Genomic DNA, 17,801 nt, shown 5'->3' on the forward strand with positions numbered 1-17,801 from the left:
CTCTTTCTTTCTCCCTTCTCTCCTTTTTCTCTTTTTTCCATTTTCTTTCTCTTTTTTCTTATTGTCATAAACTCTTTTTCTGTCTTCTTTTAGGATGATGAAACATTTTTTCGCACTCTGTCTTGACTCCTCTAATGGATTTTTATAATATGCCTACCTCAGAATTGAAATATTGTACCCTGCTGCTTGAACTCTGAAAAAATTGAGTTGTATATTTTATCAGTGAGAGAGCTGATCTTATATTATTTGTGTCATCATAATCGGAAGTGAAAGTTTTCATTGTTTTCTCAAATGAGTATTTGACAAGTTAAATGCTTTTATAAAAATTAGTCTGTTAGCAACATCTGTAATGATTTGAGTCATAAAGAAAGAAAGACTAGCCAAGAGTCCAATATAATCATACCAGTATTAGAGATTGGATAGGTAGTAGCAGTAATTGAAAACATTGTTTAAAAATTGAAAGAAAAAAGATAAAATGTGAGTACAATTTTGAAAAAGAGTTTGAAAAATATTTAAAGAAGACCATTATTAGTAATGTAGTGGCAAGAAGGTTTGAGGAAATCAGAGTCTATAAGAAAAATTTTAAGTTCTAATTCTCATGATTGAAAAGAAAGAAGAGTCTAACGCTGGGCGTGGTGGCGCACACTTGTAATCCCCGTGCTTGGGAGGCAGAGACAGGAGGATCTTGCAGGTTTGAAGCCAGCCTCACTGGCATAAGAGACCCTGCTTCCAAATAAAAAATTTAAAATGTGTCTGGGAGTGTAGTCCAGAGGTAGAAGGGTTCCATCCCCAGTATCACCAAAAAACAAAAACAAAAAAGATAAAGGTAAAATTGAGAGAAGATAAAAGATAAAGGTAAAATTGAGAGAAGATAAGGTAATTTTATTGGGGGACATGTATTAAAGGTTTAAAAAAGAAATCAAAGAGGATATGCCTGAATACTGGGACTAGTGCTCAGCTGATGGGTCAGGGTAGGATCTTTGGCTTTGTATTCCTTTTTCAACGAGGCAATATAAGAGCATGTGGTTAGTGAGAACTCCCTGGGCAGATGAGTGTGGGGAAAATGACTGAGCAGCGGACAGGACACACGAGGCTACTGGAATGGGGAGCACGGGAATGCAGACCTGCACACGTTGAAGATTAATGGTGGAACTAGGGATCAAATACAGAAAGTAGAGGGGGGATCACCAGGAGACCAGAGGAAGAGACCCCACCTGTGTGATTTGAGGATGTTTTGTCAGCTAGTTTATTGAAAGAGCCAGCTCAGGGTCAAGCTCTCTGTGCATGCCCCTCTACCCACTTCCAGATATTTTCATTCAAAGGATATGAAGGAGAGGTTGGGCTTGGTTTTTAACTCCATTTAAATGAAGTTAGGAACACAACAAAGGGGTTCATCTGCTCTTAGGTCTTTCTAAAAGGGAAGATGCATTCTGCCTTATATTCCTGGATTTTATAATTCTTTATATTTTTAAAATGCTATCTTTGTGGGGGGGGGTACTAGGGGTTGAGCCCAGGGGCATTCTACCTCTAAGCTACACTCCCAGCCCTATTGTACATTTTTTAAATTTTGAAACAGGGTCTCACTAAGTTGGTAAGGCTGGTTGTAAACCTGCAATTTGATTCTCCTATCTCAGTCTCCCAAGTACTAGGATTACAGGCATGTGTTACCATACCTAGCTAAAAATGCTGCCTGTTATTAGCTCTTTGGAACCTTGCAACAGCCTTATGAGGTGGGCTGTGCATTTTATTTATTTATATTAATTAATTTATTTATTTATTATTTATGGTACTGGAGGTGGAACCCAGGGGCTTTTCTACCTCCGGGCTATACTCCCAGACCTGCTTTATACTTTATTTGAAACCGGATCTCACAAAGTTGCTGAGAGCCTCACTGAGTAGCTGAGGCTGGCTTCAAACCTATGTGATCCTCCTGTCTCGGCCTCCTAAGTACGGGAGTACAAGCGTGTGCCACCACGCCCTGCTGGGCTGTGCATTTTAGTCCCATGTGATTTCCCTGATAGGAACAACAACAAAAAAAAAGCACCAAACTTTAGGTCTTCTGTCTTCCCACTCTGGAGCTTCCACTAATCCCCAGTATGTCTTCTAATGCTACCTTGATGGAAAAGAGGATAATAAATTTTCCTTGCTTTGTGCATAGTTAAAAAAATTTGTGAACCAGTTTGCAGAATGCATATTGCCCATTACCTTTCCAATAATGCCTCTAATATCTCAGGAAAATATAGAGAAATACATAGTTCAAAATTCTTTTGTGTCTACTGGGAGCATTGTGCACCAAACAGACATGGCGAAATCCCATGTGCCAGATCTGGGAAATTGCTCAAAGATAGTCAGTTATGTCCAGAAGTGAAAACACAGCACTGGGATTGGCTTGCTTAATCTTGTGTTGTTTAATATGTAATCCTTCCTTCCTTCCTTCTTTCCTTCCTTCCTCCCTTCTTGCCTTCCTTCCTCCCTTCTTGCCTTCCTCTTTCCCTTCCCTCCTCCTCCTTCTTCATTTTTTTTGCATTGTAATTTTATATCATATTGGAGTACAGAGTGCAAAATTTTTTGTTTTGTTTTGTTTTTATGTTTTGGCAACACTGGGGATTGAACCCAGGGCCTTACCTGGCAATCACCTTACCACTAACTAAGCTACATCCTCCTCCCCCTCCCCTTCTTATTCCTCTTGCTCCTCCTTCTCCTTCCTCTTCTCTTCCTCCTCCTCCTGCTCCTCTTCTTTCTTCTCCTTCTCTCTCTCTCTCCCCCTCTCTCTCTTTCTCTCTCTCTCTCTCTACCATTTTTCAATTTTTCTCTCTTTCATGTCTGGAGTGTCTTTCAGTTTGTTATTTATCCTGGTAAAGGCATACAGGTAATATCAATTCATTATAAATTTGAATCTTTCATCCTTTTGTCCAAACAATTATCTAATATGTCATTGTGTCCTACCTTTCACATTCTCTGTTTTCCTAAATATAGAGATATATTATCTCTATCTTTTTGAGATCATTAGTCAAGAAAAGATAAAGCAAAAAAAAGACTTTAATAATCAAATCTATTAAGACAAAATTGCTCCTCTATTCTAATCTTTAAATGAGTTTTACTGTTCAAAAACTTTCTAATGTCTATTAATATTTTGAGTTTTATATTAGTTAATATTTAAGAATAATTTTATAAGGGGAATTAAGACTCAGTAGGAATAAAAATATAATGGATCTTGCCAAAATCTTATATTGAAATTTACTAGTTGTGGAAAAATAATAATAAATGCAATGATTAAGCATATAGATGCTCAATCCATGGCATAAAAATATAGATTAAGCAGTTAGGGCTCTCTATATAGTAAAAAATGAAAATTATTGGTAAATGTAATAAGAAAAAGTTCTTAACTGCTCATATGTGATCCTATTAGAGAAGAATTATTGGTACAAAATGTGTTGTCATTTTTCATAATTTGATTGAAAGAATTTTGCTGTATCTAGTACGAAGAAGGGTAGAGACATAAACGATAGAACGTTATATAGCCTCAGTTACTTAGTGAGTTCCTCACAATTTAGTAAGACCCTTTGGTGTAGCTCAGAAGTAGAATACTCCTAAATTCCATCCCTGGTACCACAACACACACACACACACACACACACACACACACACACACACACACTATAAATACAGGTAAAGTATAAAAGGTCCTTGTTGTCTTTAAGAATCCTATGGACTAGCCGGACATGGTAGCGCACACTTGTAATCCCTGCGCTTGGGAGGCTGAGACAGGAGGGTTGCACAGGTTCAAAGCCAGCCTCAGCTACTTAGTGAGGCTCTCAGCAACTTAGTGAGACTCTGTTTCTAAATAAAGTATAATATAGGTCTGGGATTATAGCCTGGAGGTAGAAAAGCCCCTGGGTTCCACCCCTAGTACCACCAAAAAAAAAAAAAAAAAAAAAAAAGAATCGTATAGACTAGTTGGAAAGTCAAGACATGTACAAGTGAGTAATAGAAGATATGTTGTAGTAATAGCTACCATTTATTAAGAGCCATATATTGATAGATGTTGTATAGATATTGTTATTTATTACACCACTATTTATCATCTTAAGTTAACCCTACAGGGAGGCATTGTTATCCCAGTAATTACAGATAAGAAAACTAGTTTCAGGAAAGCTAAATTGAGTAGCAAGAGTCACTCAGCTAATAATAGTAATAGTGATGGCCAATAAAATTAGGGTCTTCATTGGTTCCTGCTATGGGATATGACAAGTGTGGAATAATGACCATCTATATTACTTCTGATAGTCTTTGGTTGAGAAATTGGTATCCTTGATTTCATCATCAGTGTCCATCTGCAAAATGTACTGCTTATGAGATCTGCCTATATATAATCCATATGTATCTGATGTAAAATATCTAAACTCAATTTGAAACAAAAAAATGCAGTAAGGTAATATTCTTTTGAAAGTTTCGCCACTCTCTCTGGCTATAGGAGCTACAGGGAAGAAACAGAGAGGGATTATTGGAGAAGGGAGGTTTTGTTTTCTGCGGGGATGGTCAGCTACTGGAGGTTGAGCTCAGAGGCATTCTACCTTTGAGCTACATCTCCAGCTCTGTTTTACTTCTTTTTGGCAGGATACTGGGGATGAAACCCAGGGGCATTCTATCTCCGAGCTAAACACCCAACCTTATGTTTTATTCTTTATTTTGAAACAGGGTTTCACTAAGTTGCAAAGGGCCTCACTAAGTAGCTGAGGCTGTCTGCAAACCATGATCCTCCTGTCTCAGCCTCCCAAATTCTGGGATTACAAGCCTGCACCACCACACCCAGCTCCTATTTTACTTCTTTTATTGAAACAGAGTTTCATTAAGTTGCTGAGGGACCTCACTAATTTGCTAAGGTTGGCCTTGAACCTGTGTTCCTCCTGCCTCAGCCTTCCAAGGACTTCAGATGTGATCCACTGCACCTAGCTGGGAAGAGAGATTTTTGAGCAATAGGAAGAACTTATAAGTAACTATATTCCTATCATTTTACAATGGGATTTGAGTAAGACTGTAGCAGCTGTGTCCATAGTCATGGAAAGTAACTTCCTGAAGAAATATTTGAAATTTGTAATAATAGTTGTAATTTGGGGCTATTTGCATCTTTTTATTCTCCTTTGCATTATACAGATTGTGTGTGTGTGTGTGTGTGTGTGTGTGTGTGTGTGTATGTTATAATGAATAGAAAAAATATCAAAGCAGTATTTCTCAACTGTATTTCTTTAAAAAGTCTGGGGCATAGTGTATCTAATTAGTGTTATTTAAACAATAAAATTATAAAGGCTAATAAAACTGTAGAAAAGTAGACTAAACAAAGTTAAATAGGATCACTTCTTTTTCTTCATACTGGGAATGGAACTCAGGAACATTCTACCTCTGAGCTACACCCCTATCCCTATTTTTTATTCTTTTTATTTTAGAACGGGATCTCATTGAGCTGCAAAGGGCCTCACTAATAGCTGAGGCTGTCCACAAACAAATGCTGGGATTACAAGTGTGTGCCACCATGCCTGGCTTAAGATCACTTCTTTTTTAAAACTTTTTTTTATTGGTGCATTCTAGTCATACATCTTAATGGGATACAAGATGGTGGAGAAATACATGCACATAGCACCCAAGTAGCCCTTACCCAATTCTACTCCATTTCCTCCCTCTCCCTCCTTCTCATGTTTGGCTTGGTGATGGACATTGATATGTTTGTTAAAGTACATCGTGTACATTGGAGAATTTCCCTCTTCCCCCCTCTATTCCCTCAGTTAGCTCACCTTATTTTCTCATCTATGGTATCTCTTTCTTTGTCTAGAGTTCCTCTTATGACCCATTTTCTCCCTAGCTTGCACATATTAGGGAGAATATCCAATTTTGTATTTTTTGTGACTGACTAATTTCACTTAGCATAGTGTCCTCCAGTTCCATCTATTTCCCTGTAAATGACATAATTGTGTTTTTCTTTATAGCTGAGTAAAATTTCATTGTGCACATATCCCATAGTTTTGTAATCCATTCATCTATTGATGAACATTTTGGCTGGTTCCATAGTTTGGTGAATTGTGCAGCTATGAACATAGATATGCATGCATTAGTTTGGTAGTTTGGTTTCCTTTCCTTTGAGTAGATACTCAGAAGTGGTATTGCTGGATCATAAGGTAAGTTCATTCCCATTCTTCCGAGGGTCCTCCCTACTGTTTTCCAAAGTGGTTGCACTAATTTGCAATCCTACCAACAATGTATTAGAGTTTCCATTTCTCCACATCCTCACCAGCATTTGTTGTTTGTGTTTTGAAGGATTGCCATTATAGGTGGAGTTAGGCGAAATCTCGAGATAGTTCTGATTTGTATCTCTCTGATTGCTAATGATGTTGAACATTTTTTCATGCATTTATTGGCCATTTGAATTTCTTTCTTCGTGAAGGTCTATTTAGTTCCCTTGCCACTTTTTTGATTAGGCTATTAGTTTTCTTAGTGCTGAGTTTCCTGAGTTCACTGTATATTCTAGATATTCACACTGAATTGGACATGGAAGAAATATGGTCCCATTTTAATTTTTTTTGAGGTACTGAGGGTGGAACCCAGGGACACTCCACCTCCAAGATACCCCTCCAGCCCTATTTTGAAATTTTTATTTTGAAACAGGGTCTCACTGAGTTGCAAAGAGCCTCACTAGTAGCTGAGGCTGTCTTTGAACTGCAATCCTCCTGTGTCAGCCTCCCAAATGTAACCATGCCCGGCTTATATGGGGCCATTATAAAAGAGCTAACCTAGGAATAATTGGCATACAAGAAGTAAAAGAAGGTGAAACCAAAGGGATCAACAATCTTTTCAAATAAGTAATATCAGAAAATTTTCCAAACATAAAACAAGAGGTCAATACACAGGTATAGGAAACTTACAGAACCCTCTTTACACAAGATCAGAGAAAAGATTCCCATTGGCACATAATAGTTAAACTGACCAATGTAGAAGCCAAGGAGAGAATCTTAAAGGCAACAAAAACAAAAGACCAGATAATATGCAGAGGCAAAACAATTAGAATCACTCCAGACTTCCCAAACCAAGTCATGAAAGCCAGAAGGGCCTGGAGTAGGCCCATATTCCAAACTCTGAAAGAAAACAACTTGCAGCCAAAAATTTCCTACCCAGCAAAACTATCTCTCAAATTAGACAGAGAAATAAAAATCTTCCATGACAAACAGAAGCTGAAGGAATTTATGTCTTCCAAACCAGCACTAGAGGAAATACTCAAAGAGATTAACTGCAAAGAAGAAATAAGTAATATACACCAGAACCAGAGCAACAAGAATTTCCATCTAGCAAAAAACTAAGCAAAGAAGAACAAAAACTACCTCAAACAGAAATTCAATCTCAATATGTTAGGAATTAAAAATCATCTCTCAATAATCACACTGAACATAAATGGCCTCAACTCCCCAATAAAAAGACATAAAGTGACAAAATGGCTTAAAAGCCAGAATCCATCTATCTGCTGCCTTAAGAAACACACCTTACAGGCAAATATAGTAACAAACTAAAGGTAAAGGGCTGGAGCAAGGTAATCCATGCCAACATAACTCGAAGACAAACAGATATAGCAACTGTGATATAAGACAAGTTAGACTTCAAGCCCAAGCTTATTAGAAGAGAGAAAGTAGTCATTTTTTTTTTATTGGTAAAAGGAACAATAGAGCAAGAGGAAATATTTTTAGTCAACATTTATGCCCCAAACATAGGTTCACATACTGTCATAAATCAAACTCTTCGTGACATTAAGTCAAACATAAATCCCAATACAATAATACTGGAAGACTTCAACACCCTTCTCACACCATTAGACTTTTCTTCTAGACAAAAGGTTAGTAAAGATGCCTCAGACCTAAAGAACACCATCAACCAAATAGACTTGTTAGATACATGTAGAATATTCCACCCAACTACAGCAGATTTTATATTTTTCTCAGCTGCTCACACAACCTTCTCCAAAATTAATCACATCCTGGGCCACAAAGTGAGCACTAGAAAATTCAAAAAATATGATATATTTCCCTGTGTCTTTTCAGACCAGAATGGAATGAAACTATAAATCAACTATAAGAAGACTCAGAGAAATCACATAAACATTTTGAGACTGAACACCACACTGGTGAATGAAGAATGTGTCATAGAAGTAAGGGGTGAAATCAAGAAAGTTCTAGAAACAAACAAAAATAGAGATACAACATATAAAAATCTCTTTTACACTTTAAAGGCAGTATTAAGAGGAAAATTCATAGCACTGAGTGCTCACATAAGAAGAACAGAAAATACCAAATAAATAACCTAATGACACACTTCAAAACCCTTGAAAATCAGGAACAATCTAGCCCCAAAGCCAGTGGAAAACAGGAAATAATTAAAATCAGAGCAGAAATCAATTAAGTAGAGAATAAAAAAAATACAGAAAATCAACAAAGCCAAAACCAAAGCTGGTTTCTTGAAAAAATTAACAAATAGATAAACAACTAGCTAACTTAATGAGAGAGAGAGAGAGAGAGAGAGAGAGAGAGAGAGAGAGAGAGAGAGAGAAGGAATATCAACCCAAATTATAAAGATAAGAGATGAAAAAGGAGATATTACCACTGATAGTGTATAAATCCAAAGGATTATTAGAACCTACTTTGAAAAACTATACTACAAATAAGAGGAAAATCTGGAGGAAATTGGCAACTTTTAAGATAAATACAATCTTCCTAAATGGAGTCAAGAAGAAATAGGAAATTTAAATCAAGCAATAGCAATCAAAGAGATTGAAACAGCAATAAAGAGCCTACCAACAAAGAAAAGACGAGTTACAGATGGTTTCCCAAGTGAATTTTATAAAACCTTTATAGAAAAGCTAATCTCAATACTCCTTAATCTATTTCATAAAATAGAAAAAACCTGAAACTCTCCTAAATACATTCTATGAAGCCAACATCACATTAATACCAAAACCAAATAAAGATAGCTCAATGATGAAAAACTACCGGCCTATATCTTTGATGAACTTGGATGCAAAACTGCTAAACAAAATACTAGCAACATGCATTCAAAACCACATCAAGAAAATCATACACCATGACCAGGTAGGGTTCATCCCAAGGATACAAGGCTGGGTCAACATATAAAAATCAATTCATATAATTCATCACATAAACAGAACCAAAGACAAAAATCACATGATCACTTCAATAGACGCTGAAAAAGCATTTGACAAAATCCAACATCCATTTATGCTAAAAGCATTGCAGAGAATTGGAATAGAAGGAACATATTTCAACATCATAAAGGCAATCTGCAATAGGCCCACAGCCAACATCATATTAAATGGGGAAAAAAGCTTTGAGAACTTCCCCTAAAAACAGGAACAAGACAAGGCTGTGCATTATCATTTTTTTCAATATAGAACTTGAGACTCTAGCCAGAGCAATAAGGCAAGAAAAGAAAATTAAGATAATCTATGATTGAAAACCTTTATCAAACTTTAACTATGATATTATTAGTTAAGACTCTCCAAGTCATATTTGGAGCATTCATATATGGGTCTCTTGTCAAGTTATATGTGCAATACATGTATGTTTGTATATATCTGTGTATATATAGGTACACATGCATATAGTTGAATATATATTTATACACAGGGAATTTTGCAGGACAGTGGTATAAAATAATGATTTAAAGTGACATATCGCTGGGCATGGTGGCACATGCTTGTAATCCCCGTGCTTGGGAGGCGGAGACAGGAGGATCATGCAGGTTTGAAGCCAGCCTCACGGGCTTAAGAGACCTTTTCCAAATAAAAAATATAAAAATGGGTCTGGGAGTGTAGCCCAGAGGTAGAAGGGTTTCCAGGAACCCCAGTACCACACAAAAAATATAACTAAAGTGATATATCAATATATATCATAATTGATTATATATATATATCATAATTGATTATAATCAATATATATCATAATTGATTATATATATAATAATCTATATTGATTTAAGCTGTGTACCTGAGACCAAGTGTCTAATATTTGAAAACTGAAAATCTCCTGGATATTATAATATGTGCTCTTTCCTTAGTGTAATATCTTTATAGACATTAATTTGAACCACTATTATGAATACATAAGACAATATTCATCAAAGAACTGCCATAGAAACAGGCCAAAGAAATGAGGACTCTTGGAGTATCATTAAGGAAAGAACCTCAATTAGGCAGGCTTATCCAACAATTATGTTTAATAGCACGATCCTTAGACAGTGCCAAACAGGTAAGCACACCCCTGGTGAGAGGTGTGCCCAAAAGACGTTCTTTGGATTGGATCTGCCACTCCTTACAAAATGGGATGCACACAGACTACTCTTGCATGGGTGTGCCACTTTTTTATACCCAGATCCATTACACAGAAGATTAAACAGAAGATTAAAACAAAAGTAGCTGATGGGCTGTGTTCTGGCTACAATAGGCAATCTGACATGACTTGCACATTCTTGTGCCATCCCTTGGAGCTAGATTTCACCTTCTCCCTACAAACAGCACACTGGGTTAGACACTTATCCCTCTTCCCCTGTGCCGTGACAACTCCCCCTCTGCCATTTCAGAAAAGAGCTGGATCAGCTTTACTCCAGCTTCACCTAACTCTAACCCAGAATCCCCAGGTTCACCTGCCAGTTTGGGGATTCCAAAGCCTCAAATCACCAATCAGTAGTAATTAGCATCTAAATTGTCAACATCCTGTGAGAAACAAGAAACTTGCAAATTTCTGGGCTACTTTGTCCTAAGATACAGCCCTAAATAAAAGACATAATCAACTCTTAAAGCCTACTGTCAAAGACGAGCTAAAGAGGTTGCTTGAAATGAAACTAAGCAAGCAAGATAAGATATAAACAAGTGAGTCATTTTGATGCAATATTGAATATTCATTTATTTTTAATTCATCTATTCATTTGAAAAATGTTTATTAAAAACATTCATGCTAGGTCCTGGAGAGAGAGGAATAAAAATAAGACAGTCCTTCTTATAGAATCCAAGCTAGCTATTTCCCAAACTTTGGAAAGCATATGAGTCATCTGTCATCATGGTTCAAATGCATATCTCTGGGCCAGCTCCCTGGACCCCACAGTAGATTTTTACTCAGTTGAGCTGCAGTGGAGTCTAAGAATTTTCATTGTTTATGATCATTATCTTGCCTGTGGTCTATTGGACATATGGAGAAAAACACTATTCAAGCACATAGTAGCCAGAGTACCCTAGTAAATCTATTTGGAAATGGATTAAAAATTAAATGAAATTAAAAATTGTAATTAAATTTTAAGTATAATTCTTAAAGCATTTTCTTTAGAGTAAAGCAACCCAAGTTCAGATTCAGCCCCCATGACTATCCATTTAACTCTGGATAAATTATTTGACTTCTGTAAGACCCATACTCATTTAAAATAAAATAATGGTAATATTTTTATCTCTGGGGGTTAATTTGAAAATAAAACTAGATAATGAATATTTGGACCATGCATTATAAATTATGTGCATTACTTAGCACATAAAACGTAGTTATGATGGTGTTAATTACTCTTATTGTTAGTAGTGGTATGATTATCACTGCCATAGTGAGACAGTGGAGTTTGGCTAAAGTGTTATGATTATCACTGTCATAGTGATGCAGCAGAGTTTGGCTATATTAATCTACTATATTATATTAATTAATATACATGTACTATATTAGTATATAAGTATATTCTAATGAAAAAGAATATCAAAAAAGAATGAAAGCATTGTGTGAAAAGTTATTCTTTTTTCTACATGATTAGATTTACCATCTCATATTGAAAAAAGACAGATTGGCAGATAGAATCTATTTTTAATATAATTCGAAGATCTGCATCTTTTATAAATACAGTAAAGAATGAAGACTGTCCTGAAAAATATTCCCTTTATTATTTTCTCAGAGTGGTTGGGCTGGTCATTTGTTGTTTGCTTTTACACTTAAGTAGTTTTGGTGTGCAAGCCCTGAGTCTGATCCCCCAGAACCAGAAAAGAAAAGAAAACTTAAACAGTTTCAAAACCAAATGGGGAATGTGCATAATCTCTTTCTCCCACAATTTTCACATGTTTAAGATTTTTCTGCTATAACAGTAACTATTTTTCTTATAATAAAAGTAAGACTGAATAGAAAAAGATTATAGAAAGCATGAAAAATACTTTAAAAATTAGAAAATGATCATCCAAAGAGTCACAATCTAGATATTATCATGATTATAGTGGGCATTAAGCTTTTTATGTGTTTATAATTTGTTTTATTATTGAGCACAAAATAAATGTACAATTCACATTCTGCCTTTCTTGTAATACTATATAGTAGGGCTTTTCACATATTACAAATGAGCATAATATCTAATGGATGAATAAACCCATTTTCCCTCACCCATAATTTATTTTACCAATCTGGCATTTTGTAAAATTTTACTATGTTAAGATGTAAATATAAAGTATATTTTTATGTATTCTTTTTCTTTTATGTATTTTTATACAGTAATTCTGTATAAAATTACTGAATAAAAGATTTAAATATTTTTGAATTTGCAAGATATGTTAATAAATTTATTTCTACAAAGATTTTGCCAATGCTTACTCTTACCTTCAGAAAAAAAAGCCAATTTATCTGATAGGGTCAGGGTGCATCTCAGAGGTAGCCTGCTTGTCTACCGTATACAAGGGCCTGAGTTCAGTCCCTTTGCACCACAAAATAAACAAACAAACCAAAAATTTATCTGATAACTAGAGATAGTAAATGTGGTCATTAATATATTGGCCATTATATTTCTTTTCTGAAATTATCTATTTCCTTTTTCATCCAACTATCTTTTCAGGACTTGATTGACTTGCTTGCTTGCTTGCTTGCTTTTCCTTCTTTCTTTCCTTCTTTTCTTTCTTCTTTCCCTAAAAGTTATCATTTAAGATTTTTCATGGAATGAGTCCTGAGTCATTGAGTATGTTACTTATAAAAGTGTGATGTAGAAGTAGATGTTTCTGCTCTCTTCCACAACAGTATTATAAAAAGATTACACCAAATTTCTTTTTGCAGAATTCCTCTTTGATGACAACTACATTACCATTTCCTTTCTCAGGAAGACTTCAAATGTGGCAGCTTTTAGCAGCAGCATGCTGGATGCTCCTTCTTGGGCCTATATATGGTTGTAATACAGGAAGCATCACAAATCCTGAAGCTAATATGAATATTGTAAGTTGTTCATTTTAAAAAAACTAAGATAAGGGTTATAGTTACTTATGACTTTAGATACACTTGGTGTACCTATATGGTTTTCAGCAATTCCACTGATAACTAAATCCGTGCTTCCTCCCCCAGTCCTTGGCAAAACTAACTAATCCAAGAATGGGAAGATCTGACCTAATTTGAAGCAGCAATATCACATCTTCTGGTGGCTTGAGCTACCCTCTAATGGTGGCTTCCTGGAGAAAAGGGTTTATGTGTTAATACTGATGATTCCTATAGGATATCCTTTGTTTTGGTATTGAGGATGGAATCCAAGGGAATTCTGTCTTCAAGCTACACCCACAGCCCTTTTAAATATATTTTTATATTTATTTTGAAACAGGGTCTAAGTTGCTGATGTTGGCCTTGAACCTGCAATCCTTCTATCTCAGCCTCTCAACTACTGGGATTACAAAACTAAGATAAGGGTTAGTTAGTCATGACTTTAGATATACTTGGTATACCTGTCTGGTTTTCAGCAGTTCCACCAGTGGCTAAATCTGTGTGTGCCACTGGGCCTCTCTGCTCTTTGATACCATTCTCTCTGCCCAAGAGATAACCTATAAAGACTAGGTCAAGAAGCTCTTTTAATCTTTAGTTTTAAGATCTGTTTAGCCAGTGAAAATCTTGAGTATGAGAGGAAAGAAAGAAGGAGAATGAAGTTAGGTATTTTTATCGCCCTGGTTCCGTCATTGTGAAGTCAAGTTAGCCAAGCTGTCTCGCACTTGTGTGGCCCTCTGCTTCACTTTCTATTTCTTGATTCTGACAATTGCTTCCTTCCACCTCCCATTCCGGTCCAAGTGGGTAACAGCTCATTCTCAGCACTAAGTGACAATTCCCTCTGGTCTCCCTCCTTAGATGCCCATGCAAGTTTTGGTCAAAACATTTTGAGAATGAACTAGTGAGCCATAGTAATACCAGGCCAACAGGCATAACCAGAGATTGTCCTGAGCAAAGTGGGATGTAGAAACTGGTATGGAGAGTTACCCCACCCTGCCTTACCTATGCCTTTGCATGCAACCCTTTTCAGAAATCCTTCTCAAACTATCCTAATTTTTTCCCACTCTATGCTGTCTCAATAAAAAGATTAATGAACGGTAGGTTGCAGCATAAAGTGCTATGGTGCAATGCATGCGGAAAAAGTAAGAGATTGCACCATAAAGATATATATTTTTTCTCTCCCCTTTTTAGAGTGAGATTATTTCTTATTGGGGTTATCCTTGTGAAAAGTATGATGTTGTGACAAAGGATGGCTATATCCTCGGAACTTACAGGATTCCTTATGGAAGAGAATGCCCAAGGAAAACTGGTATGATTTATTTTATTATGAAAGGAAAAAATACCTACAACAGAGATGCCTGGATGTCCTGGAGCAGAAGGAAGTTTTTGTTCTGAAATAGGTCACAGTCTCTTCCATTCAAGGAGGGAAACCATGACCCAACTCTCTAATTTGTATAATTCTTTGTATGCACTGTTTATTTGCCCTCTCCTTTTTTCTCCATCTTTGTCCTTCCAGACAAACACAAAACAAAATACATATCTTACTCTAGTGACACCAGGGTATGTTTTAGAAATCAGACATGCAGAAGTCCCTACTGGCAGCACCTTTTCTCTCACCTCCTATTGTACAGCCAGTCACCAAAAACAATCAATTCTAGTCGGGCATGGTGGCGCACACTTGTAATCCCAGCATTCAGGAGGCTGAGACCGGAGGATTGCGGTTCACGGACAGCCTCCGTTACTTAGTGAGACCCTCTGCAACTCAGTGAGACCCGATTTCAAAATAAAAGAATACAAAATAGGGCCGGGGCTGTAGCTCAGAGGTCGAATGCCCCTGGGTTCCATCCCCAGACCTGCAAAAAACAAAAACAAAACCAGATAACAATCAATTCTGCCTTCTAAACTTCTAATTTGACAAATTCTCTTAGCTGCAGTAGCACTCAAACCCAGGCTGAACACGATCTCAGCAACTTCTACAATACCTTCTCCTGACATTAACCCACTTGTAATCACTTCTTTACCCATTTCAGTGTGATTTTATTTTTCAAAGTCAGTATGGCCCTAATGGTTCTGTGCTTAAGGTTCATTAAAGAGCCTTTTCTAGCTGCCCAAAGCAGGTTGTCATATCTATAGGGAGAAAAAGTGATCCTTTGGGCAGAAAGAGTTTAATTTTATTCTCTCTTTCTGCACTACTTTTCTTTAGCATGTCGTGGCACAAAACTTCTCAATATCAGAAGGTAATGAGAAAAATTTAGATTTTTACGTCACAAACCATTAGTAAAGAAAAACCTAGTCATTTTCTCCTCTCTCTCTCTCTCTCTCTCTCTCTCTCTCTCTCTCTCTCTCTCTCTCTCTCTCTCTCTCTCTCTTCTCCTCTCCTCCCCCTCCTCTCTCCTCTCCTCTTCCCCCTTTCTCCTACAGAGGATTGAATTCAGGGGCACTCCATTACTGAGCTGCACCTCCAGCCCCTTTTATTCTTTTATTTTGATACAGAGTCTACCTAAGTTGTCCAGACTGACCTTAAACTTGCCATCCTCTTGCCTTAGCCTTTCAAAGTAGCTGTAATTGCAGGTATCATTTCTCTTTCTTAGTTAAAATGCTGTAATTCTACATTGGCAATAGAATTTTTAGAACAAATGAACAACTTGACATTGTGTAAGGTTTTACTCACAGCCTGGCATTTTTGTTTTCTAACAACTCCAATGGACGGAAAGCAGTACCTATAAAACCTAGCACAGTGCCTGGCATTCAGTAAACCCTACAAATGGCATTTTTATTTTTGCTTTCCTTATTTTGAGAAACTCTTAAAACTTTGTAATAAGATATTTGTTTAAAAATAAAATGCTATTCATAGGAATTATAGCAATAGGATTAATATTTGTTGTGCTGATTTCAATGTATTCTAATTATTATTAAATTCTTATAATTACCCTGTGAGATAGCATTTATTATCACTTCTCATTATACAATAAATTGGCTGAGCCCAGGAGGGGTTGATACGTAGCAAATAGTTTTTTGTGTGTGGGACTGGAGATTGAACCCAGAGGCATTCTACCTCTGAGCTACATCCCCAGCCCTATTTGTATTCTTTATTTTGAAACAGGGTCTCACTAAGTTGTGGAGGACCTCACTAAGTATCTGAGACTGACCTTGAACCTGCGATCCTCCTGTATCAGCCTCCCAAGTACGGGGATTACAAGCACACATACATAACATAATACATTTCACATAATTTCAATTTATAAATGAGAAAATAAGACATAGAACAGATACACTACTTTCCCTGGTAGATAGGCAAGGAAAGAGTAGATTGTTGGGTTGCTGGGTACAAAAATACATCTCTTAACCTTCTTCAGCACTATAGGAAGTGGGAAAGAGGAAGTTCAAGCAGGAAATTCTTGTTGCCTGTGTTTGCAGCCCCGAGGCCTGTGGTGTATTTGCAGCATGGCTTAGTTACATCTGCCGGCGACTGGATCTGCAACCTGCCCAACAGCAGCCTGGCTTTCCTTCTGGCAGACAATGGCTATGATGTGTGGATGGGGAACAGCCGAGGAAACATCTGGTCCAGGAAACACCTGAAATTGTCACCCAAGTCAGCAGAATACTGGGCTTTCGGGTAGGCAGAAACAGGCAAACGAATAACGTATGCACTGCGCTCATTTGCATGCATGACCTCCTATTTCTTTTTGCCCTTCTGTCTAAATGCACCCGATGCATTCCACAAGAGGGAAACAAACCTTTTGTCCTCTATCCAGAAATGCCCTTATTATTGTATTGTTGCTTCCACCACCTGCCCCTCTGCTTCCTTCCTGGTGTGTGTGTGTGTGTCCTGATCACAGGATGGTTAAAGATGGAGTGTTGCCAGCAGCAGTGCCCAGGGCCTGCTGTCGGCTTCAGCAGCCTGACCTGCTTGATGACAGGGACAAACCCACTCACTTGCACGGGAGCTGAGAGCCCTGCCTTGGCGGTCACCAAGGCCACTTGTTCCTTGGCCTCCTTCCTGGAAGCCAGTTGCCATTTTCTAATTCCATACTCCAATGCGTTTGTGGCATTACACTATTGAAAGTGACAAGGTGATTCCCGAGGTGTTTCCCTAACTGTACACAGGATCAGAAGTGCAGCACCCAAAGCCATTGGTAAGTAGGCATGTTACCAGAAAGCTTCCCTAGGAGCTCTGACTCCGCAGAATCTGGGCTCAGGGCTGAAGTGATATCCTGCAGAGGTGCTCAGATGTATATATACGACCATATTTTACAAAAGCAGAGTATCCATGTGTGCACTGAGTGTTTTTAAATATTGCAGGCCTAACAGTGACTTTTTTTTTTTTTTTTTTTGGTGGTACTGGGGGTGGAACCCAGAGGCTTTCTACCTCCGGGCTATACTCCCAGATCTGTTTTATATTTTATTTGGAAACAGTGTCTCACTAAGTTGCTGAAAGCCTCACTAAGTAGCTGAGGCTTCGAACCCGTGTGATCCTCCTGTCTCAGCCTCCAAAGCTCAGGG

At 37.3% G+C, this 17,801-nt stretch overlaps 1 protein-coding gene across 2 annotated transcripts in view; it reads left to right on the forward strand.

The window, feature by feature from the left end:
- Window positions 1-13,163: 13,163 nt before the first annotated feature.
- Window positions 13,164-17,801, forward strand: part of LIPK (lipase family member K) — a gene marked incomplete at both ends in the record, with an annotated part of 28,313 nt that continues 23,675 nt past the window's right edge. Inside the window, 3 exons of one of the 2 annotated variants that reach the window (XM_080694367.1) lie at window positions 13,164-13,265; window positions 14,490-14,607; window positions 16,716-16,914. In XM_080694367.1, coding sequence (XP_080550493.1) covers window positions 13,164-13,265; window positions 14,490-14,607; window positions 16,716-16,914 — 419 coding nt within the window. The remainder of the gene's footprint in view (window positions 13,266-14,489; window positions 14,608-16,715; window positions 16,915-17,801) is intronic. The other variant, XM_080694368.1, reaches the window with a different exon arrangement.

This window comes from Muscardinus avellanarius, assembly GCF_963383645.1.
Source record: "Muscardinus avellanarius genome assembly, chromosome: 4".
Classification (NCBI taxonomy): Eukaryota; Metazoa; Chordata; class Mammalia; order Rodentia; family Gliridae; genus Muscardinus; species Muscardinus avellanarius.